The 20,230-nt window shown below is 40.4% G+C and overlaps 1 protein-coding gene and 1 pseudogene across 1 annotated transcript; one reads left to right on the top strand and one right to left on the bottom strand.

Annotated features, from left to right (window-relative positions):
• Nucleotides 1-8,559: 8,559 nt before the first annotated feature.
• On the top strand, nt 8,560-9,522 carry LOC103122826 (olfactory receptor 52N2-like; annotated as a pseudogene).
• A 4,721-nt stretch (nt 9,523-14,243) lies between these two features.
• Nucleotides 14,244-15,439, bottom strand: LOC103122899 (olfactory receptor 52N1-like). Its single transcript, XM_007533515.2, has one exon. It carries the CDS (start codon nt 15,357-15,359, stop codon nt 14,367-14,369), a length of 993 nt encoding a protein of 330 aa, XP_007533577.2. The 5' UTR covers nt 15,360-15,439; the 3' UTR covers nt 14,244-14,366.
• Nucleotides 15,440-20,230: the final 4,791 nt, after the last annotated feature.

A 20,230-nucleotide genomic window follows, 5' to 3' on the forward strand; every position in this document is an offset into this window, starting at 1 on the left:
AGCAGAAGAATTAAACGGAACCACCTAATCTCACCAGAAACAAAAATCAACTCCAAATGGATTAAGGACATGGATGTTAGACCAGAAACTATCAAATACTTAGAGGAAAACATTGGTGGAACACTTTCCCACCTAAACCTCAAGGACATCTTTGATGAAACAAACCCAATTGCAAGGAAGACTAAAGCAGAAACAAACCAGTGGGACTACATCAAATTGAAAAGCTTCTGCACAGCCAAAGAAACTATTAAACAAACAAAGAGACCCCCCATAGAATGGGAGATCTTCACATGCCATACATCAGACAAGAGACTAATAGCCAAAATATACAAAGAGCTCAGCAAACTCAGCAACAAAAAAGTAAATGACCCCATCCAAAAATGGGCAGAGGATATGAACAAAACATTCACTACAGAGGAGATCCAAAAGGCTAAGAAACATGAAAAATAGCTCCAGGTCGCTCATTGTAAAAGAAATGCAAATAAAGACAACACTAAGATTCCACCTCACTCCTGTGAGGATGGCATACATCAAAAAGGACAGCAGCAACAAATGCTGGAGAGGTTGTGGGGACAGAGGAACCCTTCTGTACTGGTGGTGGGAATGTAAATTGGTCCAATATCTGTGGAGAGCAGTCTAAAAAACTCTCCAAAGGCTAGACATAGACCTTCCATATAACCCAGTAATTCCTCTCCTGGGGATATACCCCAAGGACTTCATAACACCCAACCAAAAAGATACATGTACTCCTATGTTCATAGTAGCACAATTCGTAATAGCTAAAACCTGGAAGCAACCCAGGTGCCCAATAACAGATAAGTGGTTAAGAAACCTGTGGTATATATACTGTTGTATGCTTTACATTGGGTAGTTCTCCCCCGCCAAGAGAATTGGATCAGTCCAGTTAGTTTTGCGGGCCTGCTTGGCCCCACCCCGAAGGAACCCCGCCAGAGTTCCAGGGTTCGAGAGTTGGAGAGTTGCAGAGTGACAGAGTTGGAGAGAGTTCCAGAGTTGGAGAGTAAGAGAGGGTTTCAGAGTTCCAGAGTGAGAGAGAGTGCTTGTGCCGCCGCAAAGAGACAGCAGAGTTCTGTTTGGTGATTAGTTTGTCTTAGTTTATGAATCGTTGTTCCTGAATAAAGAAATACAGCTTCCCTGCCCAGCCGTATGTCTCTGGTTGTTACCCGCCCGTGAAGCTAGCCCGGCCAGCTGGAGCCGCTGAATTTTAACAACAAATGGCGCCCACGTGGACCTGACCTGCGCATCTCTCAGATAAGTGAAAACAATTTGGCTACCTATGCACTATGGCCTTCTCTTCTGCTTGTGAAGAGATCTCCAAAGGCCTCTGCTCTTTCTTCACGAGACTGTTTTGCTGTTTCTGGAACATTTATCTCTGGACCACTCTGGTTTCCACTCGCTCAGGCAAACTCAGAACAGCCAGCGGGAAGAGCCAGCAGGCGGGAGGCGAGGCACGGAGCTGCCGTTTCCACCTGGTTAAACAGCCAGCCAGCCGGCTGCGCCCAGACAACCCCGCGCACCGCGCCCGCAGCCCGCAGGAGGCCGACGCCTGCACACAAGAGCCCCAAGAGCCCGACGCCAGCACGCAGGAGGCTGACGCCAGCACGTAGGAACCCGATGCCAGCACCCTGGAGCCTGATGCCAGCACGCAGGAGCCCGATGCCAGCACGCTGGAGCCCGATGCCAACACGCTAGAGCCCGATTCCACCACGCAGGAGCCCGATGCCAGCACACAGGCCAGCCCACAGGAGCCGGCTCTCCACCGCATGGCGCAGGGCACTGGACGCGTGATCCCTCCACGCTGCTCGGCCACTGCAAGCAGGGCAGCAGACATGGCAGGGCCATGGGGCAGGGCTGCAGCGGCCTATCATGGCCGCCACCCCTGGGCACCTAGGCCCACGCCTTCTACAAAACTGGCCCGCCTGCCCTCTTGCTATGAATTCTGGAACGATCCCGGACCTCCCGGACCCCCAGGCTCCCTGCCAAAACTGGGCACACGAGATCTCCAGCTGCCGGTCCGGTCTGAAGGCAGACAAGCTGGAGTACGCAGAGATTTGTACAGAGATTGCAACCTGCAATTCCTAGAAGTGAAGCTGCACGGGAAGCCACCTCCGGATGGTGAATCCCTCCCCAACAACTAAGACAGTACATATCTAAATTCGTGTTTAAAATGACATGTCTTCGTAACAAAGGTTTCTCTCCTTGTGTATTAATGACCATGTTTATGTGTATGTTTAAAGTTTGGTAAACAGTAACTTTAAGGCTAAATTCTTACTAGTCAAAGTTAAATGAAAAAGGTTTTCAACATAATTCTCATAAAGATAAAATTAACTTACATTTAAAGTCTGAGGTAAAAATTAGTTAACAAGCAATATATTTCAACTAAGTTGGTCTAAACAAAAGGTTAAATAGACTTGTTGATGTGTAAAACTCTTGATTACCTTCTCTATTAGAAATGGTAGATCTGAACAATGGCTATGCTAATTATTCTCATGCCTGAGGTTTCCTTTCCTGACTCCATCTTGAATGGGTGTAACAAAAGGTTAAAAGACGTTGTTGATATGTAAAAGTCTCAAATTCCTTCTCTATTAGAAATATGCTAATAACAAGTTTTGTTTCATAGTAAGTAAATTGCAGCCAGCTGCCTTTGGGACTCTAGGCCGTTCCCCACCCCCATGCAAATGCCCATCGAGGAAAGTACGCCCCCCAGAGGCAAGAAATGTTTTTTTTTAAGCTGATAAAGTTTTGCCCACAGAGACAAGATAAGGCCCCCTCAGGCCTTCCCTTGGCAGCACACTGGTTCTTGTTACTTGCTTACATGTTTCTCCATGTTTGTGCCAGTTTCTTTTTTAAAAATGCCTGTATGATATATGTTTCTGTTTACCCCACACCCTTGATACTGTAGTCATTTAGTTAAAAAGAAAAGGGGGAATTGTTGTATGCTTTACATTGGGTAGTTCTCCCCCGCCAAGAGAATTGGATCAGTCCTGCTAATTTCACGGGCCCGCTTGGCCCCGCCCCAAGGAACCCCCGCCAGAGTTATAGAGTTTGGAGAGAGTTCCAGAGTGAGAGAGAGTGCTTGCGCCGCCGCAAAGAGACAGCAGAGTTCTGTTTGGTGATTAGTTTGTTTTAGTTTATGAATCGTTGTTCCTGAATAAAGAAATACAGCTTCCCTGCCCAGCCGTATGTCTCTGGTTGTCTCTGTTACCCGCCCGTGAAGCTAGCCCGGCCAGCTGGAGCCGCCGAATTTTAACAATATACACAAAGGAATACTACGCAGCTATTAAAAGCAATGAACCCACCTTCTCTGACCCATCTTGAATGGAGCTAGAAGGAATTATGTTAAGTGAGCTAAGTCAGAAAGATAAAGATGAATATGGGATGATCCCACTCATCAACAGAAGCTGAGAAAGAATAACAGAAAGGGAAACTCTTAACAAGAGAGGTACAGAGGGAGAGGTAGAGAGGAAGAGATAGAGACCAGAGCACTGCTCAGTTCTGATTTACAGTGGTACTAGGAATCAAACCCAAAGCCTCAGAATTTCAGGAATGAAAATAATTTTGCATAATCATTATGTTATCTCCCGGGGCCTTCTTTTTTTTTTTTTCTTCTTTATTCCAGATAGATGGTGAAAGAACAAAAGGGAGAAACCCCACCACACTTACAAAGTTTCTCCTTTTTTATGGCTCTCCCCTGTGGTTGTGGGCTCTCAAGCCTGGGTCCTTGTTTGGGAAAGTGTGCACTTTAAAAAATGAGCTGTCTCCCAGCCCCCTACCTGCACTTTATTTTTTAAATCATATTTTTATAGGCTACCTTGAAGTTGTCAATAAGTTTGACTAGGTACATAAAATGGAGAAAGTCACTGAAATATACACTAACCATGAATGGCCATAGAACAAATGTAAAACACACACACACACAAATACTGTTGGATAACAAGGTCTTTCAATTGGTGAAGCAGTGTTGCAGGTGTCTCTCTTTCTCTCTATTTCCCCCATTCCTCTCAATTTCTCTCTTTCTTCTATTAAATAATGAATATATAATAAGGAAAAAGATCCCAGTATTTCTAGTGAGATAGATAACAATACTTTGAACAGTTTAATATTTCAAGTGAATATAAACCAAGACCTTATTTAATGAATTATATTTTAATGAATTTCCAACACCACAAAATAATCCAAAGGGGCCGGGTGGTGGCACACCTGACTGAGCGCTTATGTTACAATGTGTAAGGGCGGGGGTTCAAGCCTGGGTTCACTTCCACAGGGAGAAAGCTTTGTGAGTGGTGAAGCAGTTCTATAGGTGTCTTGTTTGTTTCTCTCCCTCTCTCTTACCCCCTTCCATCTCAACCTCTAGCTGTCTCTATCCAATAAATAAGTAAAGGTAATCTTAAAAAATGAAAGTGTTTAAAATTTTAAAAATCCAAAAACTATAGTCATTACTGATGAAACAGTTTTAGATTCATACATGCAATGTAGGTTAAATATGCAAAAGTGAGACTTGAAGCAGGGAGTCAGGCGGTAGTGCAGCGGGTTAAGTGCACGTGGCGCAAAGCACAAGGACCAGAGTAAGGATCCCCACCTACAGGGGAGTCATTTCACAAGCGGTGAAGCAGGTCTGCAGGTGTCTGTCTTTCTCTGCCCCTCTCTGTCTTCCCCTCCTCTCTCCATTTCTCTCTGTCCTATCTACCAACAACAACAACAATAACAACTACTACAATGATGAAGGGCAACAAAAGGGAAAATAAATAAATATTAAAAATTTCTAGAATTGAAGCAATAGGATTCTAATATATACTTCAGCGGGTGCCCAGCATTGTTCACATGCACCATCAGAAAATAATGCTAAATTTGAGGGTAATCAAGGCATTTTTCTCCCTGTGGAAGTGCATTCTAAATATGGATCTAGCTGCATCAAAGATAAATCTCCCTCTCCACCTATCAAGACCTATGGGACATCTATTCAGTGTGATCCAAACAGATTCTGTTTTCTAAATGGAAAATCCCACGAGAATCCATATGGTGCTCTTATATAAGCTTCCTAAGCAACAAATTGCTTGATTTTCAAGCAATATCAATCATGAATGGAGATTTTAAAACACCTGACCTCAGGTGAGAAAAATACATACCCTATGCACCAAAAATTTGCCACTAAATTAAGAGAAATTTGAATCTGACAGTAGTTGAATAATTTCTCTCTGTTTCTAGACAATAAGTAAAATATATTTTTTATTTATTTTTATTAGATAGAGAGAAATTGAGGGGGAGGGAAGATAGAGATGGAGAGAGACAGAGAGACACCTGTAGCCCTACTTTACCACTTGTGAAGCTTTCCCCCTGCAGGTGGAGACCAGGGGCTTGAACCCGGGTCCTTGAGCACTGCATTGTGTGCGCTTAACTAGTTGTGCCACCACCTGGCCACAGTAAAATATATTTTTTAAAAGACTGTGACTTTCTCAGAGTAAGATGTAAGGATGCTGGAGGCTAAAGTAAGGCAATTATGTGTTCTCTCTTTAGTTACTGATTTTCACTTTTGTATTGAAAACTAGGCTTCTAGTGTGTACCACTGAGAGTCCACATGTATTTTTATTTATATCTATTTTAAACATCAAGATAACGTATAATACCAACAATATGCCAATATTATGCATTGCATTTTCTTGTGTTTTAATGTCTGGTGAAAAGTTCTGAGGTAAAAAAACCAAAGGGTTTTTTGTTTGTTTGTTTTACTTAGCATAGAATTCTTATTCTATGTTGTGACTGTCAAGATTTCATCTTTAGTAGTTGAATAGCACTGACTTGTGTATTCACACATATCTTCATTTCTCCTTGATATTTATTCATCAGCTGAGGGTCACTTAGATTTTTTTTAAAAAAATTATTGAAGAAATGTTTTACAAGTATGATTTTATGTTTATGTATCTCATCCAACACCAAAGTCCCATCTCCTCCCTTCCCACCTTTTTACTAGACTCCTCCCCCCCCACCCCGATATAAAGCCCAAAGCTGCAGATCAAGGGTTTATGTATGTTTCATCTTGTCTGTTTCTCTGTTGTGTCTCTTAACTCTCCCACACAAATGAGATCATCCCATGCGCACCCTTCTCATTCTGACTTGTTTTTAGTTAGTATGAAACAAGTATGATTCCTTCCAGTTCCATCCATGTTGGAGCAAAAGGTAGGAATTCATCTTTTTAAAAAACTGAATAGCATTCTATAGTATACATATACCTCAATTTCTCCCTGATAATTACTGGCAAAGATTCATTTGGAAGTTCAGCTCCAACAGCAAAGGAAGCCAAAGCAAACATGAACAAATGCAATTAAATCAAATTTAAAAGTTTCTGCACAGCAAAGGAAGCTACCACCAAAATAAAAGTGCTACCAATGAAAGAAAATATTCATAAAGCACACATCTGATAAAGGGCGAATAGCCAAAACATACAGATAACTCGTCAAATTAAATTACAACAAAATGAGTACTTGGTTAAGGGCACATATCAACATAAAGATCTGGGTTTAAGCCCCCATTTCCCACCTGCAGGGAGGGGAGAATGCTTCATGAGCGGTGAAGCAGGTCTATAGGTGTCTGACTTTCTCACTCTCTATCTGCCCTTCTTTCTCAATTTCTGTCTGCCCTGTCAAATAAAAGAAAAATAAAAAAAACTACAACAAGATAAATTACTGCATAAAAAATAAAGAGTAGATCAGGACCAGCACTTTCAATAAGAGGACTTACAGGTCACAAATAAACACATGAAGAAAGTGTTCGTCACCACTTCCATCAGGGAAATGCAAACCAAGACAACACTAACATATCACCTAACACTAATAAGAAAAAGATTTGAGGGTGCCGGGCAGTAGTGCAGCAGGTTGAGCACACATGGCAAAGCGCAAAGACGAGTGGAAGGATCTTAGTTCAACCCCCAGCTCCCCACATGCAGGGGGGTCCCTTCACAGGCGGTAAAGCACGTCTGCAGGTGTCTATCTTTCTCTCCCCCCTCTCTTCCCCTCCTCTCTCCATTTCTCTCTGTCCTATCTAACAAGAATGACAGCAATAAAAACAACAATAATAGCAACAACAATAAATAACAAGGGCAACAAAAGGGAAAAAACAGCCTCCAGGAGCAGTGGATTTGTAGTTCAGACACCAAGCTCCAGCAATAACCCTGGAAGCAAAAAAAAAAAAAAAAAATGGTGGCGAAGATGTAGAGGAAAGGGGACTCTTGTACAGAATTTTAAGAATATAAAATAAATTGCTATAGACTTGATAGAAAACAATAAATAAAACAAAAAAAATCTACTTTTTGCCACAGCAATTCCTCCACCCAGTATCTATTAGAGGAACACAAAATATACGAATATAAATAGATATACACACCCCTATGTTCATTGCAACACTGTTTACAATAGACAAAATTTGGAAATAGCCCGTATGCCCCAAAACAGATGAATGGATAAAAAGTCCTGTCATCTTCAGATTTTAATAAAAAAAACTACCATGATAGAATTATTTCTCCGAATAAAAAAGATAAGTAAACATCTTCTGGAAAAAAAAAAAGCAAGAAGGCAAATTAACAAATTAATATTCCATATTTCCCAGCTTAATTTTCATGACTTATGGAGGCTAAAGATAATACACAAAATGAAGACCTAAAGTTATACTCCTATAGAGGTTATATGCCATGATTTTTTTAAAAATATTTTTATATTTATTTATTTATTCCCTTTTGTTGCCCTTATTTTGTTGTTGTAGTTGTTGTTGGATAGGTCAGAGAGAAATGGAGAGAGGAAGGGAAGACAGAGAGGGGGAGAGAAAGATAGACACCTGCAGACCTACTTCACCACCCCCGAAGCGACTCCCCTGCAGGTGGGAAGCCGGGGGCTCGAATTGGGATCCTTACGCCTTGTTCTTTGCGCCATGTGCGCTTAACTACCTGTGCTACCACCCAACTTCCTATACCATGATTTTTCTACCTATAGATTTGGGAAAATAGAATCTCCAACAATTATTTAAAGCCTAGGAATATGATAGACTAAATGAAAATACCAAGATGTGTCAGATCTAACAACAAGAAATTATTAAAAATAAAATTTGAGCGCATGTAGCCATGCTTAGTATGTTGCAACAGTTATTAATAAATTGAGGGTCTCTCAAGATCTTCTGTTCTTGCTTATTCTGACTTGGAAAAATCCAGATTTTCTTTAGATATATACTTGTGGAGATAAATACTTGTCATATATTGTGGAGAAAGCCTGCTCACACATACACCCCCCAAATACCTGTGATAAAACTGAATTGAACCAGTGGGCATATCTCATTGTTGCTGTATTTACATCCTTCTGACGCTATACCAGACTCAAGACCAACCAGTGTCATCAAACTACACAATCTGGGTGTAGTCAATGATTCCCATCATAATTATTATTTCCATTATGCAAACTACTTATCTTCTGTCTCTGACTGAAAATAATTGTATCAATCTCTTCTTTTACAGAACGTCTTTATTGGCACAAAAAATAACATGTCTTGCAATTGACCGTCATGCACACAGCCAACAGCTCCAGCCTGATGCCAAGGTATTTCATCCTCAATGGGATTCCTGGGCTGGAAGCTGCACATGTTTGGATCTCCTAGCCATTCTGCTTCATGTACATCATTGCTGTAGTGGGTAACTGTGGACTTATCTACCTAATCAGTCATGAGGAGACCCTGCACAGGCCTATGTACTATTTCCTCGCTTTACTATCCATTACAGATGTTAGTGGATGCACGTCATTCGTCCCCAACATGTTATGTATCTTTTGGTTCAGTCTTAAAGTAATTGATTTCAATGCCTGCCTTGTGCAAATGTTTTTCATCCACATGCTGACAGGTATGGAGTCAGGGGTGCTCATGCTGATGGCTCTAGATCGCTACGTGGCCATCTGCTACCCTTTACGCTATTCCACCATCCTCACCAATGCTGTCATCGCCAAGGTTGGCCTTGCCACCTTCAGTCGAAGTGTGTTACTTATGATCCCATTCGTTTTCCTGATCAAGCGTCTTCCTTACTGCAGAGGCAACCTCATCCATCACACCTACTGTGACCATATGTCTGTGGCCAAATTATCTTGTGGTAACATCAGGATTAACGCCATCTATGGTCTCATAGCTGCCATTTTGATTGGGGGATTTGATATGTTACGTATCTCCACATCTTACATCATGATTATTCATGCTGTCATAAATTTATCTTCTACAGAAGCTCGCCACAAAGCCTTCAGCACCTGTACGTCACACATATGTGCTATTGTCATCACCTATGTCCCAGCCTTTTTCAATTTCTTCACTCACCACTTTGGGGCACACACCATACCTCACCATGTCCACATTTTCATAGCCAACCTCTACCTGTTGCTGCCTCCCACCTTGAATCCCATAGTTTATGGAGTGAAGACCAAGCAAATCCGTGAAGGAGTGACCAAATTGTTTTGGAGAGAGAAAGAAATTTTGAGTGTGAGATAAATTTACAAAGTGTACTTTTGTATTTAGCAGATAACAAACATGTTAGAAGGGCAATCGATTCAAATTTTAATAACCATTTGGTTAATACTCAGCTCTAAAATTTATTAAACACTACTAAAATTTTGAATCTGACGTGTATAATTGATTGTAGATAAAGAGTCTCACAACAATGTTGACCATCTTTTGACTGTAGTCAGGTGTTATGAGATAGACTTTTATGGTACAGAAGCACAAAATAGAATTGTTGGGATATCCAGTGTTAGGTAAATGCTTAGTGCACTTTGGTATAGGTACCGTGCTTGAAGTAGAGAGAAAGATTAATGAAGATTAGATATCTTTGAGACGATCCAGAAAAGTAAGGAAGACATATATTGGGTTGATGGGAAAAAGTCGTGATGTATTTTTGCATGTGTTACCAGAAATAGAAATATATTGTCCCTAAATGTCAGCCCTGAATTACAGACATCTCGTTAACTTTTTAGCCCAAATTTGTAGGTTTTAAAGAACTTTAGAAAAATCTTTATCTGCTCATTTATTTCTAGTATTCTGATAGCTGTGTAATCGAGATGATTTCTGTTTGGGAGTAAATATTACTGAACGGTTGGAGTCTGTCATAATCTAGGAAGTACAATTTGAAGTTGATATCTAGAGAAATTTTGAAAAACACAGGGGATCATGTAGGATAGCTATTGTGGGAAGTCCTTTTTTTTTTTTTTTTTTTAAGAAGGCTTTATTTAATACTTTAGAAAGACAATGTCAGAATTTGACCAAATGGGGAAAAAGAGCTGAGTAATCAGGGACAATGATGAAAGGAGAACCTAAAAGGAAATATAAGTAAATTGATAAATATGGTGTTCACAGATAGCAAGACTGATTTAAATGAAGGAGAAAAGGGATAATCCAAGAAGAGTCTTAGGTAATAGGATATGGGGCCAGGCTGTGGTTCATCTGGTTAAGTACACACTTTACCATGCATGTCCCCACCAGCAGGGGGAGCTATCACTATCAGTGAAGCAACTCTGCGAGTGTCTCTCTTCCTGTCTATCTCCTCACCTCTCTCAGTTTCTCTCTGTACTATCTAATAAAAAAAAAGGGGGGTCGACCACGAAGATCCCTTGTGCAGGCACCAAGCCCTAACGATAGTCCTTGTGGCAACAAAAATAATTTTAGAAAAGTAATAGAATATAGTCAGAATATGGCTACAATTTATAAGAAGGTAAAGATATTATTAACACTCATAAAAGTTGTATTCTTATCTGAAAATATCATATATATATCATGCTGTACCATCAAATGATTGTGAACTCTGTTATAAACCATATATTTTTACATTATAATTTAAATATGTTAGGAAAGCAAAATTTCAGCTTTTAAAAATTATATAAAAAGGGGATGGGTGGTGGTGAACCTGGTTGAGTGGACATGTTACAATGCTCAAGGACCTGGGTTTGAGCCCCTGGTCCCCACCTGCAGGGAATAAGCTTTGTGAGTGGTGAAGCAGGGCTGCAGGTGTCTCTCTGCCTTTCTCTCTCTCTATCTCCCCCTTCCCTCTCAATTTCTGACTGTATCTCATAAATAAAGATAATAAAAAATGTAAATGATATAAAATATTTTGATGTGATATAAATATAAATTTATAATCAGTAAAGTTGCTATCTCTTAGTGTTAAGTTTTTTATTTTGATAATTTTGCTCCTTGGGTAATCTGACTTAAACATAGCAAAACATTAGTAAACAGATCAAGAGACTAATTTTACTACAGTGCTAAAAAAAATCATTTATTTTACCAGATGTTACAATGTTTTATATGTGATGTTTCACTGAACCTTTACTTCAAAAATATGTGGCAATTATGAGGCTCATTATTTTATAGAAGAGGAATATAAAGCCTATCAATAGTAGGTCTGAATGAGACTTACATAATTAAAGTTTAAATTTCATTATAGATCTGGGTATAGTATATATCTTATCACCTGTGAGACTGGAGTATAATTCCCAGCACCACATTGGAGTACACTGGACCCAAACTAGGGGAATTCGTGGAAGGGAGTTCCGTGAATTTTTTTCTCTTCTACCCTCTATGTTCCTCTCTTTTGGTAGTTAGATGATAGTACATTACATAGTTGATAGATAAATCAATAGAGGTGTATTGCCCCAAAGTAAAAGACTCGGGTGGGGAGAAGGGTTCAGGTCCTGGAACATGATGGCAGAGGGGGCCATGGATGGAGTTGAACTGTTATATGGAAAACTGAGAAATGTTACACGTGTACAAACTACTGTATTTTACTGTTGACTGTAAACCATTAACCCCCCCAGTAAAGAAAAAAATAAATGTATAAAAGGAAAGGAAAGAAAGATCAATAGATGTATTTTACACACAGAGAGAGAGTTGGACCAAGGAAACAACTCAGCTGTAATGTGTATGAGCAGTTTCCTCAGTTCACCCCCCTGTACTGTGGAAAAATGTAAATAGAAAACAATAAAACATACATGAACATGTTTACAATTCTTTGCTATAGGATGAGGGTATGAGGGTATGAGGAAGGAAGCAGCCATACCAGTAATGGCGATCAAGTAAAAGATAAACTTAAAAGTCTGGAGAAATAGAGGGGGATAAGAAGAGAAAAACAAAGAGATGAGGAGAGGGGCTAAAAGCACAAGAGAGGAGATATGAGGGTTGGAAAGAAAGACATCACTTCAAATCCCATCTTCTTTCTTGAGAGAAGGCTATACAGCAGGGGGAGGGCAGGGTGGTGGCACACCCAGTTAAGGGCACATAGTACAATGCAGAAGGAACCGTGCAAAGACCCAGGTTCGAGTCCCAGCTCCCCATCTGCAGCAGGGATGCTTCACAAGTGGTGAAATAGGGCTGCAGATCTCTCTGTCTCTTATCTCTATCTCCCACAAACCTCTCACTCTCAGTTTCACTCTGTCTTGTCCAATAAAATGGGGGGGGGGAGAAATGGCTGCCAGTAGCAGTGGATTCATAGTGCCAGCACTGAGCCCCAGTGATAAACCTGGAGCCGATAATTTAAAAAGCTCACACCCGCCCCACTCAAGCACAAATACTGCAGCCACCATTCCTAGAATACTGGCTTGAATCAATCATCCTTAGGCACAGACTTAACAGTGGCAGAAAGTAAAGTCAGGGTGCCATCTACTGGAAAAAGGGATCTAGCCACTAAGCCATTAAGCTGCAATTAATGCAAACAAAGGACTTGAAAATAAGTGTTGCTTATGGGTGGGAACCAGCTCCCCTGGCAGAGCACAAGGTTGCGTGTCTGGAATTCTTAGCAGATGCTACGCATGCCTTTTGTGAAGTAGTGCTATGGTTTGTCCTCCCCTTCTCTGATCTTCACTTTCCCTTCCCTCTCTCATCCTCTTTCTTACATATATCTGTCCAGTCCCGTGACCTTCAACGTGGGTAAACCTAGGAGAGGGAGTGAGGACAAGGACAAGAGGGGAGAGGGAAGGGGACAAGACACGCGAAAGAAATGAGACAAGTCAAGATTCGGATCAAGTCTGTTTATTAGCACCAAAGGTGCTGCTTTTAAGGCCAGGGCAAGGGGGGAGTTAGCAGCTGGGGACTGTTGATTGAAGTGGTGTGTTGCCATGGTGATCAGCATTATCTGGAAGGTCCTGGGTGATTCATGGGGAAGTGGAGTTGGGAGACAGAAACTTATCTCTTGAGCAAGGCCAGCTGTGAACAAAGACTCTAAGGAGTAGAAAAGCAGGAAATTATCTTTTAAGCAAGGTCTTCTGTGAACAGAGACTCTGTGGCCATGCCAGTAGCAACCTTGAGGGCACATGTGGCTCCCCACATATATCAAATTCTGAATACATCTTAAAAAAATAATAAAAGGCAACCACCAAAGAAAATAGAGTGCAGGAAATCATAGAAGGTTAAAATGAAGAATGTGGAAAAATCACTATGGAAACGATCCACCTGAGTTTCAGAAATAGGAATATATGGAGATGTAAATATCAAAAATTAATAAAACAGAAAACAAAACACGGGTGTTGAGTAGTAGCACAGCGGGTTAAGCTAAGCACGTGGCGCAAAGCACAAAGACCTGCTTAAGGATCCCGGTGTGAGCCCCCAGCTCCCCACCTGCAGGGGAGTCGCTTCACAGGCGGTGAAGCAGGTCTGCAGGTGTCTATCTTTCTCTCCCCTTCTGTCTTCCCCTCCTCTCTCCATTTCTCTCTGTCCTATCCAACAACGACGACATCAATAATAACTACAACAATAAAACAACAAGGGCAACAAAAGGGAAAAATAAATAAATAAATATTTAAAAAATAGAAGAAAACATAGAATGATAGTAAGGAAAGCATATACAGGGACCCAGTGGTGGCAGACATTCTGCTTACCATGCAGGTCGAGAACTAAATCACTGATAGCACATTAGCTGTCTCTGACGCTGTCTTGACATTAGTTGGACTGTAATTATGCACATTATGTTCACTTCTAGTACCTCGAATTAGTTTTATTTATTTGGAGACCTAATGCAAGCTCCCTTATATAGTATGTATTACATTGTCTTCTTCTCATCATTATAGTTTCATAGAGCACATTTATTTATTCATTTTGATATTGATGGGTCGAATGTTTCTAAATTGTGAGTATGCTGTAACATCTGCAAGTTTTTTGGTGAACCACAGCTGGCAGGAGTGGTGCACTGACACCTATCACAGAGAGATGAGAAGTTGTCCCATGTGTCAGCAATGGCCCGTAAACTATTTTATCCTCAATAAAATTATTTTTTAAAAAAACTTGGGAAATAAGAATAAACTCGAGTTCTCAGTTTAGGTAAAAAGAACTCTTGACGTCTCAGGCAACTCCATTTAAATGCCATGAGGATTGTCCTTCCACTTAAACAAGAACCTAATGACACTGTCTCGGATCTGCTTGGTTTTTGCACCATACACAAGAGGGTTCATTGTGGGAGGCATGAGGAGATAGAGATTTGCCATAATAATGTGGACGTGTGGAGGGATGGTGTGTTCCCCAAAGCGATGTGTAAAGAAAGTAAAGAAGGCTGGGACATAAGTGATGACTATGGCACAGATATGGGCAGTGCAGGTGCCAAAGGCTTTCTGTCGAGCATCTGCTGATGACAGGCTCACCACTGTTCTAAGAATCATGGTGTAAGAGATTGCAACGCACAACATATCAAAGCCACCAATCAGCAGGGCGACCAACAAACCATAGACTCTGTTGATCTTAATATTGCCACAGGATATCTTGGCCACAGACATGTGGTCACAGTAGGTGTGGGGAATTACATTGGTCCTGCAAAATGGCAGGCGTTTGGTGAGGAACGCAAAAGGAATCACAAGGATGACACCTCTTGTGAAAGTAATGAGCCCAGCCTTGGCGATGACAGGGTTGGTGAGGATGGTGGCATAGCGCAGAGGGTAGCAGATGGCCACATAGCGGTCCAGGGCCATGAGCATGAGCACCCCAGACTCCATCCCTGTGAAGGTGTGCACAAAAAACATCTGGGTCAGGCAGGCATTAAAATCAATCTCCTTCAGGTTGAACCACAATATGCAGAGAGTGTTGGGAAGTGTGCTGGTGCACATGAGCACATCTGTGAAGGAAAGAAGGGCTAGGAAGATGTACATAGGTCTGTGTAAGGCCTCTTCTGAATAGATGAGGTACATGAGGCCAACATTTCCTGTAAGGGCAATACAGTACATGGTTCCCAAGGGAAATGAAAGCCACATATGTACTTCTTCCAGCCCAGGGATGCCATTTAATATGAAGGAATCTGGAGTTAGGCTGGTGCTGTTTAGAAAGGACATAATATCTGCTGATAGTTCATGGTGCAGCATTCACAGAATTGTTCTGTAAGCAGGAAAAGATAGTTAAGTTCAGAAAGTAATAAACAGAATTCTCCCCATTGTGACCGATTTCTCTTTCATGTAGATTAACTATAATACATGATCTCTTATGCTGAAAATATGTGACAAAAATTTTACTTAATTTGTGTCTATGTCTTCAACATTATGCATTAACAAGACAAACTGGCAATCTAGTTGATGTGACAGATCTGAATTTGTTTTATAATGTAGTCAGTTCACCAGGTTAAAGTTGACCTTTAATGGACCAAGTGGACAAAGATTGATTAAACATTTGGCTTGTTCCATGTGACTACAAGTTTAACCAGAGACAACTATTCCATCCATTGTGGATTCACTTTTCAAAGTGAATTTGTTTTACCTCATGCCAATACTGACAATAGAGGACTTCTGGGGCACACCTATGGTGGCCTAGTGGCAGGAAGTTGGCTCTCCCCAGAAACCAAATATTAAAACAGAACATTTCAATGAATTTCACCAGAGCACAGCTGGAAATTATGGGAAAGAAACAGCATCACTGTCTGAAGGCTGGAGATTGTGCATAGACGACAGCAACAGGAGGGGAGAGACAAAGACAAAGACACTACAATTCTGAAAGGTGTCATTTGTGTAATTGTTTCAAATGCAAACAGCAGTTTTATAGGGCCTGCATAGAACCATTCAGGAGCTAAGTGGTTTTAAAAGACCTTTTAACTACAAAAGCTGTATATTCTTCCAAGATCAGAGGAGATAGGGCCTGTTCAGGGTGGTATGGCCATAGACTAGCTACATGTTCTTAAGTGAACCCCATATGAGCATGGGAGATCCAGGACACTGAACACTGTATCCTTCCAGCAACTGGAAAGCCAAAAAACCTAAGGTGTTCCAGATGCCATAAGAAATGTGTCCTGCACATAAGAAATGTGACTCTGACCTCACAGCAGAGTTCTCACTTTTAGGAAACCATCTGGGAAGAGACAAAAGAGCTCTGTGATCCTTCCACCTCCCAAGACTAGGATTCTATATAAGTGACATCAAGCATCATAAGACTATGTCACTTTTTCCTATAATACTATGTTACTATGTCACTACCCAGCCTTGCAACCCACATACAAAGCTGAACCCATCAAAGTTTTATTTTTAAAACTAAAAATGAACAATGTCATCAAAAAGTTCCCCATGCTTTCTTTTCATTAGTATTATTAACTTGATGATAAGGAATAGTAAGAAATGTCCTACACTGTGCGGGGGGGGGGGGGGGGGGGAGATAGCATAATAGTTATGCAAACAGACTCTCATGCCTGAGATTGAACCTAAATCCCAGGTTCAATCCCCCATACCACCATAAGCCAGAGCTGAGCAGTGCTCTGGTGTTTCTCTGTGTGTGTGTGTGTGTCTCTCTCTGCATTTCTCTCAGAAATAAAATAAATAAAATACATTTTTTTAAATGTCCTACATTACCAGAAGTAAATGTTTTATCTAAGGTTATCAGCTAGTCTAATAACTACATACTAGTCAAAGAAAAAGAGAGATAAGCCTCATCTTAAATGAGAGCAATTTCCTCAGCTTCCCCAGAGACCCACCCTACTAGGGAAAGAGAGAGACAGACTGGGAGTATGGACCGACCAGTCAACGCCCATGTTCAGCGGGGAAGCAATTACAGAAGCCAGACCTTCTACCTTCTGCAACCCACAATGACCCTGGGTCCACGCTCCCAGAGGGATAGAGAATGGGAAAGCTATCGGGGGAGGGGTGGGATATGGAGATTGGGTGGTGGGAATTGTGTGGAGTTGTACCCCTCCTACCCTATGGTTTTGTTAATTAATCCTTTCTTAAATAAAAAAAAAAAAAGAAAAGAAAAAATTGAGAGCAATTTCCTTTATAAGATAATACTTTATTTTTAACTCATATCACAAGTTCAAAGTCATCAAATCAAACATTTTTTAGACTAAGTCATCTCCAAAACTATTTTTCTAGATGAAAGACGTTCAAAACATTTTTGAAAATCAGATGGGAAGCAGCTTTGAGAAAGTTTGAACTGAAAAATAATTCTGAATAGTAAAGAAGAGATTCTTTGGTGTGATAGGACACTGTGAGAAAATTAGAACAAAGTTATGATCACAGGATGGATACCAAGAGCGTGCCCAGTGGACTATGGGCCATTGGGTATGTTCCTTCAGAAAAGAAATGTGTAAATAACTTGAGTAGAGAGATAAATTTATAAGAATCTGTTGGAAGAAATAAATGGTGTTTTTGATATTTTTGATTTCCACAATGAAATTTAAAGTAGTTCACCTGCCAATCCAAAGGGTGGCTCCATGTGAATTTAAGGTTGTGTAAGACTGGTTCCTTCGATTAACTCCACACTTTCTCTGTTCTTACTCATAGCCTTATTTGTAAGGGATGAGTAGATAAATCTAATCACCTTTACTGAGAAATGATTTAAGAATTTTTACTGCAATGTACAAGTGAGGCAATTCCCTGGAAAAAAAAAAAAAAGACAAGAAACATTTCCTTTGTTTTCTCTTACCACAGTGTGATCTTCTCTCAGAAGTGCTGTACTTAACTTCCACAGCTAAGTACATACCGAGACCCTCTGTTTGGTGTGCTCTCCACAAGGATTGTCGGAAGTTTGGGAATGTGACTATTCTCTCCAATGTGAAAATGAAATGGATATATACACAGAAGGAACCTGACTGTAGGGTAAGTTGTGACCTTTCACAAGAGAATAGCCTTATGAATAGGACACTCTTATACCTCCTCCCTCTCAGCAATCATAATCTTTATTCTCAAACATCTTTAAGAAGAACTCATAATTCAAAAGTCTGTTCACCCTGAAAGCTACTGGAGTTTCCTCAGGAAACACAATGCATTCATGAATGAAATCACATTTATGTCTGTGCATGCTCTTTGCACTGCTTGAAAGATGTGAGGACAGAACAAAAAACAGCACCCCCCCTTCCTCTCTCTCTCTCTCTCTCTCTCTCTCTCTCTCTCTCTCTCGTGTGTTTTCTGAAGTGTCAGAGGACAACTTATTTACTATGCAGGTGTTTATAACTGGACTTATTGGCCCTGGCACAGTCATTTGGAAATGTCTTAGGAATTTTTTTAACCCGAATTATAATTGAGCAATCCTCAGGGCATACTTTTTTTACAGGCACAGCCAAGAATAAGTTATGTGTGAAACCATTTGGGCATTTAGAATGGAATCTTTTCAGGAGAGACACATATTTCCTGTCTTTTCCAAAATTCAGCACAGTATCAGACATTAGACTGGTACTGAAAGATATTTTTGGAGAAAAATATGATGGCATTAAACAGTTGGGTTTTGTATGTGACATTGAATTTATAGGGTCTAACCAATTTGCTTATCGAGCTTAACAGTTTTTCTTGGATTATTTTTTGGATAGTATTATGGATAGTATTTTGGATTCTCTAGATATATCTCCTATCTCTCTGTGAACATGAAATATTTTGCTTATACCTTTCAATTTCATACACTTTGTCTTAAGTAATTGCACTAGCTAGGATGTCCCTAGTGCAATGTTTAACAGAAGGAGATCTATGGACTCTTGGCTTCTAACTGATGGCTGGATACAGTGAGACCTAGAGAGACCAAGCCTGGTTTCAGTTCTATGAAGAAATGGATTGCTTCTAGACTGCAGAAGTACAGCTATGTAGCGGTAAAAAATTATCTGGTAAAAACATCACTTGCTAAGAATAAATTACACTTGACTAATTCCTTATGGTTACATACAACAACTTGTGATGATGTTCTCATGGCCACTGATAAAATATACTTGGATTTCAAATATGCAATAACTGACCTGATGCATATATTCTTCGCAAAATAATTTCCACTATCATTAGGTAGCACATCTTTCATTTCATATAGTAGCCATTTTGCCATTACTGTTGTCAAGATGAGAACACCAGCTCTTATCTCCTAGTAACTTGGATGAATTCCAGTGCTGACCACATACATATAGTCAGTAAACAATGTTAATTATTAGATGCCCATCAGTGAATACTCTCACAAACTACAAGTCTGTCGCTTCGATTGGCATCTTCCATTTTTTTCCAAAGCATAGTCCCTGGCAACCTCCATTATACTCTCCATCTCAATGTCTTTGTGTTTTTATTTTATTTTATTTTGGTTGTTGTTTGTTTGGCTGGCTGGCTGGCTGGCTGGCTGACTGGTTGGTTGGTTGGTTTAGTGGGCTAAGTAACAAATATTTGTTTCTCACAGTTCTAGAGGCTGGTAAATCCAAGATTAAGGCCCCTTCATGTCTTCCAGTCCATAGATGGCTGTCCTTCCACTGTATCCTTATAGGGTGACACAGCAGTTTGAAGTTTTAAGATTCCATGTATCAGCCTGGTGAAATAACTCACAAGACAAAGTAGTGCCTTGGCACACATATGGCTCAGGTTCTACCCTAAGTTACACATGAGAGAGGCTATCCTGTGGTCTCTCTCTCTCTCTCTCTCTTTAGAAATGAAATAATAATGATGATGATAAGTGGGCCAGGAATGCTGAAATTAGTTCCAGCTCTTGATTCTATGTTTATAATAAACTAATATTTGGGATTGGGGAGACAGCATAATGGTTATGCAAAAACACTTTCATGCCTGAAGCACCAAAGTTCCAGGTTCAAACCCCAGCACCACCATAAACCAGAGTTGAGCAGTTCTCTGGTAAAAAAAAAAAAAAAAAAGAAACTAACATTTGAAAATAAATACAAATTCTCAGAGTGAAAAAAAAAGAGCAAGGTCATCCAAGCCAATAATACAGAAAAGTAAATACAGAAAAAAAAAAAAAAAAGGTGGGTGTTGGTGACACAATCAATTTTCAGTAAAAAAAAAAA

This window comes from Erinaceus europaeus, chromosome 17 (assembly GCF_950295315.1).
Source record: "Erinaceus europaeus chromosome 17, mEriEur2.1, whole genome shotgun sequence".
NCBI lineage: Eukaryota > Metazoa > Chordata > Mammalia > Eulipotyphla > Erinaceidae > Erinaceus > Erinaceus europaeus.

What these genes read in the sequence shown, in the direction of transcription:
- LOC103122899 (XM_007533515.2), bottom strand. Translation starts at nt 15,359, where the DNA reads ATGCTGCACCATGAACTATCAGCAGATATTATGTCCTTTCTAAACAGC.